At 54.0% G+C, this 13,432-nt stretch overlaps 1 protein-coding gene across 5 annotated transcripts in view; it reads left to right on the top strand.

The window, feature by feature from the left end:
- The window catches only part of LOC136563496 (ankyrin repeat and fibronectin type-III domain-containing protein 1-like), a 239,083-nt gene that overhangs the window by 153,753 nt on the left and 71,898 nt on the right, over positions 1-13,432 (top strand). For 4 of the 5 annotated variants that reach the window (XM_066560904.1, XM_066560902.1, XM_066560901.1 and 1 more), the window contains exon 4: positions 12,062-12,102. In XM_066560904.1, coding sequence (XP_066417001.1) covers positions 12,062-12,102 — 41 coding nt within the window. Of the gene's footprint in view, positions 1-11,070; positions 11,092-12,061; positions 12,103-13,432 lie in introns of those variants that run through there. The other variant, XM_066560908.1, reaches the window with a different exon arrangement.

Here is a 13,432-nt window from a genome sequence, read left to right as displayed (position 1 = left end):
ATAAAACAAAAATAAAGTTCACATTGGATCTGGAAACGGACATTTAATTTGCAGCATTGATGGTGTCTGCGTGCAGAAATCTCGATTTCAGCCCAGGTCTCACAAGGCAGAAGTCCCTGTAAATGATATTCCTGTGTGCACGTTCTGGAGCCCTGTGCCATGTCGTTAACAGAGCGCTCCTTCTGGGAGTACATTCTTCCCTCATTTTCTATCCCCATACATTAAATTGATAGTTTGGGGGATTACTGCTCTTTCCAAGCTCACATGGGTGGAGTCCCCTTTATATGGCCATGCTGGTATGTAGTGAATTTGAATTGGCGCAGCAGAAAACTGGAAAATTTGGAACAGATAACTGTCTCCTATCTTTATATGGGAACATCAGAGTTCCTAGCTTTATTCTGGGGTTCTTGCCATTCCAAATATAATTTATTCTTTTATATAACTGTTTTCATATGATACACTCTGAAGAGCGGATAATGGTTTGGGGAGGATATAATCATTTTTTTCCCCCTCCAAGGCTGTCTTCCCAATTAATGAGATTGAGAACACGTTCCAAAAATCTATTTTTCCTCTCTAGGCTTTTTCTAATGTACTCAATTTATTCTGTAGTGTGTCTTGTGCATCCTTTATGGAGTTTGATTCCTAAATGGTGGTGGGTGGCTGGCTGGAGCCTGTGTAAATGCTCAGGGTACGGATGCAGTTGTGGGAGCAGTGAGGGACTGCCTGTCCCAGTCCCTTTCCACTTGGGAAGGTGGACTTGGGGACATAGCAAGGTCATCATTGTCCCCACCTTACTGCTGACCTCAGTCTTCCTACCAGATGGGGTGGCTTTGTGGAAAGCCATGTGCTTTGTGGGGATGGAGGGGTATCCTGATCCCCTGGCTCCTTCTTCCCTTCTGTCTAGATGAGAAATGTGTGGCCAGGACTGAACCAGTGCCTCCATCCCTCAGGAAAGGCTGTTCCAAGAGAAATCTGCAAAGCTCCAGGGGCTCTTTCTTCTTAAAGCCTCACCTGTAACCAAAGTAGATAAAGTTCTTGTAAGTTTTTCTCTGCTCACATTGATGATGCTCCCAAAAACCTGTGGCATATTATCCTAGAACCATGGAGTGGTTTTGAATGGAAGGGACCCGTCTTGAAGGGACCTTAAAGCTCATCTCATTCTACCCCCTGCCATGGGCAGGGACACCTTCCATGACCTAAGGTTGCTCCAAGCTCCATCCAACCTGGCATTTCCAGGGATGGGGCAGCCACAGCTTCATATGAATTTCAGGGAGCTTGCTGCTCTGATATGGGTTAGTTGATATGTTACAAGCTGTATTTAAACAAACAAATACTTTTAACTTGAGAGTAAAAGTGAATTTCTAGGCCTAGAGGGGTTTCCTTGGGCCATTGGTGGTGGCAAAGGAGTGCTCAGAACAGACCTTTCAGTGTTACCCAGGTAGTGAAGTGGTTCCTGCTATGTCTAAGCAGTGGATTTGCTCTGTATTGTGGAGCTCAGGTGCTCCCTCTGAGTCACATCTGTCCCTGTCCTGACCAAATCATATTTTAGCTCCTGTTACCTTGAGATAAAGCTGAGGCAGCCCCCCAGGAGCATATTGTAGCCTCCTGCAGCACCCAGCTTGCCCAGCCTCCTCAGCTCCCTGGGCATGAGCAGTGCAGGAGGAGCAGCTTTCCCATGCATTGGGCTCAGTGTTGGGTACTGAGGAGGAAGAGAAGTACGATGAAGAGGCCAGCTGTGAGGAGCATCCTTGCTTTGTGGTAGGCATGTCATTCTGTAAACAGCCCTGCTCTTCCTCCAGGGCTAGGAGCAGTTAAGGTCATTCTGTGGTGGCAGCCACATTCCTGGGAGTGGAGATTGACTGATTTGCACTGATTGAGTCAGATGCTGTGTGACCTTGGGGAGCCACTTTCAGGGCCAAAAGCATGAGGGAACTGCTCTCCAATTGTGCTTTGAACTCTGTGTGGATGTTGTTGTCCAGAGAAGCCATGGTTGCCCCTGGAGCCCTGGAAGTGTTCTAGGCCAGGTCGGACAGGACTTGGAGCAACCTGGGATAGTGGAAGGTGTCCCTGCCCATGGCAGGGGGTGGGATGAGGTTTAAGGTCACTTCCAACTTATTCCAGCCCTGTAGAATTCTGTGTCTTGTGCATTTTGAATTCTGGGTTCTGTTTATGTCCCTGCAGGTGTCATGTGTGCTGTGGTTGTTTATAACTTGTGGTGGGTGACCAGCCAGGTCCCCTGGGTCCCTGCTCTGCTCAGATCCTCCCCATTTTCCACATGTGTTACCCCAGGAGAGGTTTGACGACAGAGGACACTTCCTGAGGGTGGTATACTTTGTTGGTCCTGGCTGTGCCCACGACAGCATTGCTGCCTGCTGGGGGGTCTGTGGTACTTGGGCTCCCCTGTGGGGCAGCAAACCCCAGGCAGTGGAGGTGGGTCCCACTCTGGTCCTCCTACATCTGTGCCTTGTCCCTCTCAAGGGGCTGAGGCTGCTGGAGGAGAGGGACATTCCCATGGCCTTGGTTTTCCAGGCAGACTGGAAAGGCTCCCCCAGACCCAGTGCTGGGAGTGCATGGAGGCAGCAGGAGAGCCAAGGGAGAGGCAGAGCTCTGTCCAAGGAGAGCTTGGTGGCTGGAAGGACAGCAGGGATGGCATGGGACCAGCAGCCTGGCTCTGCAGTGGGGTAGGGTCACGGTGGGGGTGTGGTGGCAGGCCTGCTCCCTGCCCAGGTACCCCTGGGGTAGGCTCAGGGCCCTTGGACACCCCCAACACCATCTCCAGGGCACTCTCATCCTTGTGCTGCTCGCGGGTCCCCCTGAGAGCCTCAGGGAAGGGGGGCCTGTGCTGCAGTCCTGTGCCCTCTTTGTTAGAGGCTGTAGCAACAGGGGAGCAGCCACGGGAGGGGAAGGGAGGGCAGGGAGGGCACCCTCGTTTACTCCCCACACTATAATTAGCTGGGCTGGCGGGCAGAGCTGCTGCCAGGCTGCTGACACCCAGCCAGGCTGCGGGCACGCAGGGCCGTGTGTGAAGTGCATGCTGCACCACAGGGTGTGGTTAATTAGCTGCAGGTCCTGGGAGCTGAGTTTATTACAAGGATTTAGCTTCTTTTCCTGCCTTTTTTTTTTTTTTTTAACCAGTGATGAAAGATAGAACTTCACCAATAAACCAGTATAAACATGTAGGATGATGGAAGCGTTCAAGGCCAGGGTAGATGGGGCTTGGAGCAACCTGGTCTAGTGGAAGGTGTCCCTGCCCATGGCAGGGGGTGGAATAGGATGAACTTTAAGGTCTCTTCCAACCCAAACCAGTCTGGGATTTTATGACCTGGTGTGCCCAAAGATTAAAAAATAACAAAACCATTTGTAAATACCAGGCAGCACATGAATGCAATTATGAGATCAGGCAGCTGACATCCCCAAAAGGAGGCAAAATAAAAAACCCACCAGGTTTTAGCAGGAACACAGGCCTGGCCATGGTCCCCTCCAAACGTGCTGTGCTCAGGGCTTCCTGCTATAAATAGCAGCAAGTTCAGCTCCACAGCTCAGCCCTGATCCTGCAAACACTTAAGCCCAAGCACAGCTCCTTCCCGATGTGCTCCAAGCTGCTGTAATAGCTTGCAGGCTCTGATCACGAAAAAGAAGGAAAAATAAGGTGGAGAAGGGAAGTGTGCAGCCCACTGGCAGTCCTGGCCATGGGTGACTGCAGCCTGTGCCTGCAGCTCCCTGGCACATTCTGCACCCTCCCTGCCCCTCTGCAGGGCTGGGTGACTGACAGCACTGAGCCAAGGTGCCCAGGCCTGTGCGTGCCTGTCACCCTGGGTGCTGTGGAGGTGGCAGGTTTACAAGCTCCCCTGGTTTTGCCAGCAATTTGACAAGTTCTTCCATCCGGAGAAGCAGCAAGTGCAGGGTCTGGCTGTGGTGGCCCTGGCAGGGCTCCGGGAGCTCCTTGCACGGGGAGACTCCAGCACAGAGCCTGTGCGTGCCTGCGTGGCTGTCTGTGCATGAATGAATTCCTACAGGCATGCAGCAGTACAATAGGAGTGCAGAAAACAAAGTTTCCTGGATGAGCTCTCAATAAAGAAATGCTTTGAAGCTTGGGTCAGCCTTAGCGTGGTGTGAGCTGCGAGGGGTTTGTGGGTGAGCTCCCCTTGGCACGGGGAGCGTGGCTGGGAAGAGGCTCAGCTGGGGAAAGCAGGGCTGGGGAGATGCTGCAAGGGGTGGGAAGGCAAGGAGGGAGTGCAAAGGGACTTGTTTAATGAGGGTGCTGGCAGATGCTCATGAGCAGACTTGCTTTTCCTCCCGCAGGAAGGCAGGCTGGGATGGGGTCAGCCCTTCACGGCTGACAAGGAACCCCAAGTCACTGTGAGGGTCTGTGCAGCAGGCAGCCCAGTTTTGTGGGTGCAACTGCTGAGGGAGGGAGAGGGGGGGATCCCTGGGAGGTGGGAGGTGGGGGGTCCCTGGAGACATGCTGGCGTGGCTTGTGGAACCAGGGCCTGGCTCCTTCCTCCTGCTTCAACACAGATCCCTGCTCCACTGTGCAGTGCACCTGTAGAGGTGAGCTCCCAGCTGGAGGAGAAGAGGAAACAGAATTAATGATGTTGGGAAATTTGACACTGTTCTGGTTGGCCTGGCCCTGAAGAGTGTACAACCTGCTGGCAGGGCCAGGCTGAGCTGCAGAGACATGCTCTGGAGTGAGGGGCTGGTGATGTGGCTGCTGTCCCAGAGAGCCCTTCCGATCACTGCCCTGGGGCTCAGGGAGAGGCTGGGTGGGGATCACAGAATCATGGAATATCCTAGAATGGACCCATAGGGATTGGACCCAAGTTGGACCTAAGAGCTGGACCCAAGTCCAGCTCCTGGCCCTGCACAGACCCCCCAACAATCCCACCCTGGGCATCCCTGGCAGCACTGTCCAAATGCTCCTGGAGCTCTGGCAGCCTCGGGGCTGTGCCCATTCCCTGGGGAGCCTGGGCGGTGCCCAGCACCCTTTGGTGGTCACCCCATTTTCCAAAGAACCAGGTTTATGTTTCTATTTCAGGCCCTAGAAAAACACCAAGGCCTCCCCTCCTGGGTCCCAGCTGTGAGGGTGGGTGGCAGAATGGCCACTGCCCCTCTGCTGAGCTGAGCTGAGCTGGAGCAGGGTGGTGCTCACCTGCTCACACACTCTGCCATTGTGAGGGGCTGGGGTCAGGTTGGTGTCTGAACAAAGCTGTGGCAGCAGGGGGACACTGAAACAGCCCCTGTTCCCCACTGGATCTGTGATGTCTTGGGCAGGTGCCTGGAGGACACCAGGAGTTCCCAGCTCCCAAGTGTGGGTTTGCTCCTCTGCTGGGGGGGGGGCTGCAGGGCCTTGCTTCTGTTCTCTGGATTGCTTCAGTGTACTGTGTGTGCATAGCCACGTTTCCCTCCTCCTTCCCCACTCAGTGGTCCAAACCCTGTTTTCTCTGGTTTCCAGATTGTTTTTCACCTTCTATTGGACTCAAAGCCCATCTTGGATGTGCATCACTGCCCCATGTGCATGCATGGGGTCAGGGCTGTCTGCAGGCCAGTGTGAGAGCTGGGTCAGGCTCCTGCTCTGAGCTGGATGGGATGAGGTAGCTGTGGAAGAATGAACGTGCTGGAGCCATTGGCATCCTCCCTGGCTGGGTCGGGTCTGGGGGGGATTGCCACCCCCTCCTCAGATCCTCTGCATTCGAGGCAGGAAGAGGCAGGGTCACGATGGTGAGAGGCTGGGGCTGAGGGCTCACACCCCTCCCTATGGTCCCACGGGCGCTTTGGCCTTGCCAAAATACCATCCTCTGACAAAGGCCCTTCTGTGATTGCCAGAGGCTTGTGTCCTCTTCCCTCCTTTCCTTGAGCCAGCCATTCTCATCTGGGCAGCACTGCCTGGCCCACCTGACCCTTCCGCTGCCACCAGATTTGTTTTGCTGGGTCACCCACGCTTTATTGAGAGACCCCAGTTCTCCATTCCTTGTGTTCCATACTTCAGCACACAGGTAGGATCTGCTCTCCATCCAGGATGGCCTTTGGGAATCTGGGCTGCCCCAGCTTGGTGACCTGGAGCTCCCTCCAGGCTGGCACCCACACTGGAGGCAGGAGTTACCTCTGTGATTTTCAGCTCAGCAATCTGGTTGATCCAGCCTGAAATTCAAGTTTTAGGATTTGAGCGTTCATCTGGCCTCAGGTGGTGTTTTGGGGCTGCCTGGGGCTATATTAGCTCGGGACCCTGGCAATGCTGGGGCTGTTTGAGGAGTGCAGTGTTGGGGGCAGGTGGCAGGTGGGATGGGTGCTGGAGTCCACAGAAGGGAGGCAGCATTCCCAGAGCCCTTTGGCTCCTCAGCCAGCCCTTGCCATTGGGCTGGAGGGAGATGGGCTGCCTGGAGTACCCAGCCTGCCCCTGCTCCAGCCCTTGCTCGGGGGGATGCTGTGAGCTGGGGTGGGGGCTGCCATCTCCTTCCTCCTCCTCCTCCTCCCAAACAACCACTCACATCCCAGGCTCTGAATTTTATTCCCCTTCCGACAGTCAGGCATCACCTCCTGATTACTCATAACTGCAGCATGTTGCAGATACACAGAGCCTGGGGAATGGCTGTGCCTGGGAGCAGAACCACCAGAATCCAGGTGACAGCTGGGAGGGATGGGGGGACAGGCTGTGCAGCCATGGTCCCCAAACCCTGCCCTGCCCTGGGGGCCAAGCACTTCCTGCCTGTGCCCAAATCCCCCTGGAGTCTGTCCAGCCCAGCTCCAGGTGCAGCTCAGGGACGCTGAGGTCCCGGCAGGGGACGGTGGCAGGGCGGCAGCACAGCCTGCAGCCAGCAATGGCTCATGAGCTTGCTTTGCAGGATCCTCTTCTAGCATGGAAAAATCAGTCATCCCTCAGTTTTCCTCTGGTTTGTTTGTGTGGGCATCGATTACGCTGGGAGTTACTGAGCCAGATTTTATTGGAGTGACTTAGAAAGCTGCCACCTGTGAGCAGCCACCGGTCTTTGGGGATTATTTTGGTATAGTTGCTAAATAATTGCATGAGGCTTCTTCAGCCTTGCTAATAACTTTGTTCTCCCAGGGACACTGCCTAGAAAAAAAGATGAGCCAAGATTATGCTTGGCAACATTTATGGGAGGAAAAAGTACAACAGGATTTATGTCTGCTGGCAGGAAGAAATAAATAAAACAATACCTCTGTCTTAGCCCCTCCATGAACATCTTTGTTTGCAACCCCAGGTCTGTAATCTTCCTAGCCTGGCTGAATTTTGAAATTCAGCACACTCCTTTAAATCATTCATCATTTCTGTCTGCAGCATGTTGTGCTAATTCTGACTAGGGACCAGCAGGGCTGGCTGTGGAGATGAGCTGGCCTAGGGAATCTGGGCTGCTATCTTACCTGCATTGTGTAACTCACAAAATTATTTAATTAGTGCCTGAAAATTGAAATTGAAAGAGCAAATTCAAGCATTCTTGTTGGCCCAGATTCATAGAATCAAGGAGTGGTTTGGGTCAGAAAGGACTTTAAAGCTCATCCTGTCCCACCCCTTGCCATGGGCACCTTCCACTATCCCTGGTTTCTCCAAGCCCCATCCAACCTGGCCTTGGAGACTTCCAGGGATGGGATGTGCATCATCTGGCATCACAGCACCCTTGTATCCCACCTTCCTCTCCTGGCCCTGCTGAGGCACTGGAGGGATGGAGCACATGTTCTGGGAAGTTTTGGTGGCTGCCCTGCCCAGTGCCACATGCCAGGGCAGCAGGGGCTGCTCCTGCCCCCACAGATGCCTCTGTGCTGCCTATGCCCACAGTTCCTCACCTCGGTGTTTTAGGACAAAAGGGAGGAGATGGGTGCAAGCCTCGCTTGAGGTGCTTGTTTTAGAAAGACAAGCTGATAAAAATTATTTCATTAAGGGACCTAAACTGTGCTTCCTCAGGCCTGAGTCATCAGTGAAGTGAGCAAGCGAGGAGCAGCAGTGGGTCCCACTGGAGGGTGACTCACGCTGCAGCGTGGGGCTCACAGGACTCAGAGCTGGGTGATGCTCCTCTCCCTCTGTCTCAGCATGGCTGGGGGCTCCCAGCACCCTGAGCAGCAGCAGGAGGTGTCTGGGAGTCTGTGAGGCTCCCAGATTGTTCTGGGAGCTGAGCCACACTGTGGTTGCACCTCTCTGCCATCCCCAGCTCTGCCAGGATGCACAGGAGCCACAAGCAGTCACTCCTCCAGAAGTCTGGAGACCATCCAGGAGCAGAGCATGCACACAGGCTGGCATTTGAGCTTTTATTCTTTATTTGCATTGATAGAAGCCAGCAGGTCCCCTCTCAGTCCAGGAGGAATTGATCTTTCCTCCCAGAAGGCACAGGAAAACACCAGGCCACCTTCTGCTCCTCTGCCTCTTTCAGTTCCCAGGCTTCAGGAACAGGCAGGAAAAAAAAAGCCAGTCCCAGTTCCCAGTAAGGTCAGGACCTGTCCCCTCTACACTGGTTTGTTTAGTGAGTGCTGTAAAACCTGCTCTATCTGTCCCACTTGGAGGTGTTGACACTCTGCTCAAGCCCAGTGACAGGACACTTTTCCTAAGGTCCAGGATATGTGTTCCCTTTGCCTGACCCTGCTTCCCTACATCCCACCCTTCCCTTGGCCACTTATCCCTTATCTTCCCCTCTTGTGGGTGTGGCTGAGACTGTGGTACCTGGTGGGACCGAGGTGGCACTGGTGGCACTGTCCCAGTCCTGTTGCTGTCCCTTTGTGTGTGACAGTACAGCAGGCAGTGCCCATGGCCAGTCCTGCCCATAGCCTCCCCCATTTCCTGTGTGATCCCTCATTAACCTCTTCATTAACCAATCCCCCAATGAGGAGGATCTTCCCAGGCAGGGCTCTGAGCTCTCTCAGTGCTCCAGTTCCCACCAGGATGTTGTGATGTCCCTGCCCTTGGAAAGGCCTCCAGCAAGCTCTGCTCCATTCACTGATGGTTACTGTGCTTTCCTGGACACTCTCCCAGAGCCCTCTGGATCCATGGCCACCTTGATTTTGTGCTTGCTTAGTAGAGAGAAATGCAGCATGGTGGGATTGACCTGTGCAACTCCATCTGCCTATTGGGCATGGTCCTGTTCTCTTCTGGAAAGAGAGTGAGGAGGCAAAGGGCTGTGCCTGAGCAATATGGGGAAAGTGGGACACAAAGTGGGAAGAAATGGCTCGAGGGCAGACTTTGGGGTGGTGGTACAGCCACCAGCTGATTCAAAGCTCCTGGTCTTCCTCGGGGACCAATTCCATGGACATGTTGCTGAAATTCTGCTTTTCCTCCTTATTTGCTATTTTCTTTATGAGCATTAAAATTAGTAATTTTGGCTCATAATTGCTGTAATCACTGCCCAGTTTATTGATGAGGTTTTTTTAATCTTTTCGCATAGTTCCTTATTGTTTTATCTCAGATATCTAAAATCTTAGTTTTCCACTGGCTATGGCATTGATGGGAGCTTTTTCCGTGGACCTCCACTGTGGCTGGGTGGAGGGTCTGGCTATGTGAGGTGCAGGTTATCCAGATGTTGTTTCAATGGCATTGAGAACACTGTTTGCGGGTGATTTTTCCTTAAGTATCAGCAGTTCTCCATGATCCCTACTAGCACAGAGAGCAGAAGGAACTGAATTTGTTGTGGCTCATGAACTTCATTGAAACCAATCCATCCTCCCTTGACACTTTGGGTTTTGGGTGCAAGTTTAAGGAAGTAAGGAAATATCATATGGGAATGCTGTGCTGGAAGGGGTGGAGCTGTTCCTGGGTGTGCTCTGGGCTTTCAGGACAGCTCCCATCACTCAGGTGCCATCACTCATCCTGAGCAGTTACTGCTGTCCTCATTTTTCTGCTACCTCAGGAATGCACGGAGTGATTTGGGAGATCTCTCAGCCCAACTCCCTGCTCAGTGCAGGATCACTTACCCTGGATTATCCTGGACACCCAGGACCATGTCCAGTGGGTCTTGGATGTCTCCAAGGATGGAGAATCCAGCACCTATCTGGGCAGGTTGTGCCACTGTTGGATCAGCCCAATTTGGTGTCTGGCCATTGATTCGTGGGGCTTTGCTGCAGCTCCTTGCTGCTGTGGGGTCAGAGGAGCAGCAGGGACAGCCAGGGGCTGTCCCCATCTCCACCCGGCGGGGCTGCTCTGAGCTCTTGCATGTTGACAGTCAGCAACAGGGCAGGTGACATCTTAGAAACACAGAACCAGAAAATCTCCTGAGTTGGGAGGGACCCACAAGGATCATCCAGTCCAACTCCTGGTCCTGCCCAGGACACCCCAACAATCCCACCCTGTGCACCTCTGAGATCACTGTTCAAACACTCCTGGAGCTCTGGCAGCCTCGGGGCTGTGCCCATTCCCTGTTGAGCCTGGGCAGTGCCAGCACCCTCTGGGGGAAGAACCTTTCCTGATATCCAACCTAAACCTCCCCTGACACAGCTTCAGCCCTTCCCAGTGAGCTTCTCACCCCAAATGGAAGGTGCTCCTTGTGTGCTCCCAGCTCTACCCGCAGGCCTCTGTGTGCCCTGGGCTGAGCACCAGGATGTCACACACAGACTGTTGTACCCTGTGCCCTGGGGTGGCTGCAGCCTCCCCACTGCACCAGTGACCACCCAACGTCTCCATGCCATGGAGAGGGTCACCCACCACAGAACCACATCCCCATCTTGCTGGCGTGGCCAGAGCTCCCTTTTGGTTATGTTTTGGTGTATGTTTTGGTGACAATGGATCCCTGTCTGTTTAAAAGCTGGGGTCCTCCTCTCCCTGCTGGCTTTGGTGGGAGCTCTCTTTGGCTTTGGCTGGCAAGGGGAAGCTTTGGGACTGCTCTTTCGGGCCTGATTAGCATTCGGCCCCGCTGCTCCTGCTGTTTCGAGCTGGAGCTCGCCATTGCCTGGCAACCACAGAGCAAAACTCCAGCAGCCGCCCCGGAGCCCCGGCGGCTCCTGCGAGAGGCACCGACACGCGGGGACAGGGACAGCGGCGGGGCCACCCTGCACTGCTGCCCCCTGCCCTCCACCCCACACGGTGCACAGACAAGGATCATCCCCAGGACGAGGAGGAGGAGAGGGCTGTGGCAGTGCAAGAGCTTTGGTGACAGCCAGGTCTGGTGGGTCTGTGTCTGTCTGTCCTGGTGCCGCCTGCCATGGGCATCCCCCTGCGTTGGGCACAGCCTGCCCTGCACACCCTCGGTACAGCAGGTACCATGCTGTGCTCAGGGAGCTCCTGTCATGCACTGGGGCCTTGGGGCAGGGCCAGGCCCTGCTGTGGGCGCCTCTGGGACAGGGTGTGTTGGGGGACACACTGGGATGTGTGTGGGGTACACGGCCCCATCCTCACAGCATGAGGAGCTGCACACATGCTCTGTGGGTGTGCCATGCGCATACCTGGCCACGCTCCCCAGCTGGGGTCTGTGCCGTGCCCAGGGGCCCCATGGGGGGGCTTGGCCTCACTGAGGTCTCACAGGGAACCGTGGCACAGCTCATCTGTGGTGCTCTCAGACTTGTACTCCATCATGCTGGGGGTGGAGTTGGAGGGACAGGAACCTGAGTGAGCATCGGGGCTGTCTCTGCTTCCTATTTTGCGTGTGCTTGAGGCCTGTTGTGGTTTTCCTGGCAGAAGAATTTTGTTGTCCTGCTCCTGGCAGAAACTACGGGCCTGGGGTTCAGCCCCTGACCTGCCAGAGGGTCTTTGCAATGGTGGTGGCTCAGCCCCTCCACCAAACCCTGCACTTCATCCTCTTTCCAGCCTGGGTGGACTTGACAGGACTTGAGTCCCCTCCTGACACAAGGTGCCACTTTTCTGCAGGAGACAGAGACATGCCTGAGTACATTGAGTTCAGATCTAATGCATCCTCTCACCTCTAGTTTAACTCTCTATTTTTACATCTTTGATGCTGTGGGTACTGCCTATGGCTGCAGGGCCAAGCTGTCCTGTCCAGCCAGTACACTGAGACCCATTGGGCAGGAAGATAACAGACATGTGCCTTTCAGTGCTCCCCCACACATCCTCATCAGTGACACTCACTTGGCAAAGGGTAAAAAAAATAAATACATCTGTCCTTTTGTCTTGCAGAGCCTGGGGTCGGCTGACAAGAAGGACTTTTACCAGCCAAAGTAAGTGCCAGTAGCAGTGGTGAGTAATTGCATGGAAATTCCCGGCTGGTCCATATTACCCAGCAGCTCCATGGCTTGCTAAGATTAGACATTTCAGTGTACAAGAATAGCTGCTGCAATTACACAAGTGAGGATAACAGTGGAAAGGCTGTCAGTCATGCTGGCTTCAGGGCATATGCAAATCCTTCCATTAGGTCAGAAGGAACCATGACAGCTTGACTGTGCCTGGGGGACAGAGCCAGGAGAGGGGGGTACATTGGTGACCTTTCCCACCTCAGGCTCCCTCTGCTCCTGGTTTGCACAGCTGAGCTGCCTTGGAGAATGGAAGGGTTTTGCTGTGTGTCACAGATCTCACAGTGCATCTCCCACAGCTGCTGGTGCCTTTGTCTTCACCTGCTGTGCTTGGTGCAGCTCTGTGAGCTGCAGGGGGAGAGGAGGGCAAGGGGGCTTTAGAGCTATGGACACGAGAAAGTTACTGCAAACCACTCCACCAACACAAGCAGTTGGCTGCTTGGTGTGTGGATTAGGTAACAGAACCTCACCACAGCATGGCACCTTCCAGGCTTGTGCTTGCTGGATGGACAGGTTTGTTCCCATCATCATTTGGATAATGGCAAGCTCTGTTAAAAGCCCTGCTGAGAGGTTGGGCTCTGCCCTGGCACTGCATTATGTGTTGTGCTGCTGAGCACGTCACCTGTGGGACCTTGTGTTGCTCCTGCTTTGCTTGGGGCAGTGAAGGTCTTCAGGTTATCACCTTTCTTCTGAAAGAAAAACAAACCAAAAAACATAGGTGGAATTGAAGCTGTGGGACAGTGCTCTGATGGGCAGGATTGTCAGGGGAGCATGGCTTTGGACGATTCAGAAGGAATTGGGTTGAGGATTTCTCCTCCAAAGCTCACTGTCCTGCTCTTGCTCACTCTTTGCTGCTTTCCCAAGCATCCCCGCAGTGCAAGCAGTGTGGCAGCGTCCTCGGTCTGAGCCAGGCTTGGCCTCAGAGGGAGCAGGTCCAGGGGTGACAGACTGTGTCAGGGAATGTTGTACAGAGCTGCCTGCTCTCTGTCTGTCCTGGGAGAGCAAGTGTGGGGTGTGTGCATGCTCTTCAGCTGTCTGCTGATTCCTCTTTATGCCACCAAGAGTTTTTAAAACTCGGTGGTGGTTTCTAGGTCTGTACTGAGAGTCTGATTTGAGGGAGCTTCTCTGCCTGTTCACCCCAAGGCAGTGCAGCTCATCAGCTTTCCAAGACCTCAGGCAGATAAAGACTTCTGGAAAGACAGAATATCTGTTTAATCATGCATGGCTTTCTGGGAGATCAGAGGAATATCACAGGAGA

Source organism: Molothrus aeneus, chromosome 16 (genome assembly GCF_037042795.1).
Source record: "Molothrus aeneus isolate 106 chromosome 16, BPBGC_Maene_1.0, whole genome shotgun sequence".
Classification (NCBI taxonomy): Eukaryota; Metazoa; Chordata; class Aves; order Passeriformes; family Icteridae; genus Molothrus; species Molothrus aeneus.
The sequence above is the reverse complement of the archived record's forward strand: the minus strand, read 5'-3'. Positions and strand labels throughout refer to the sequence as shown.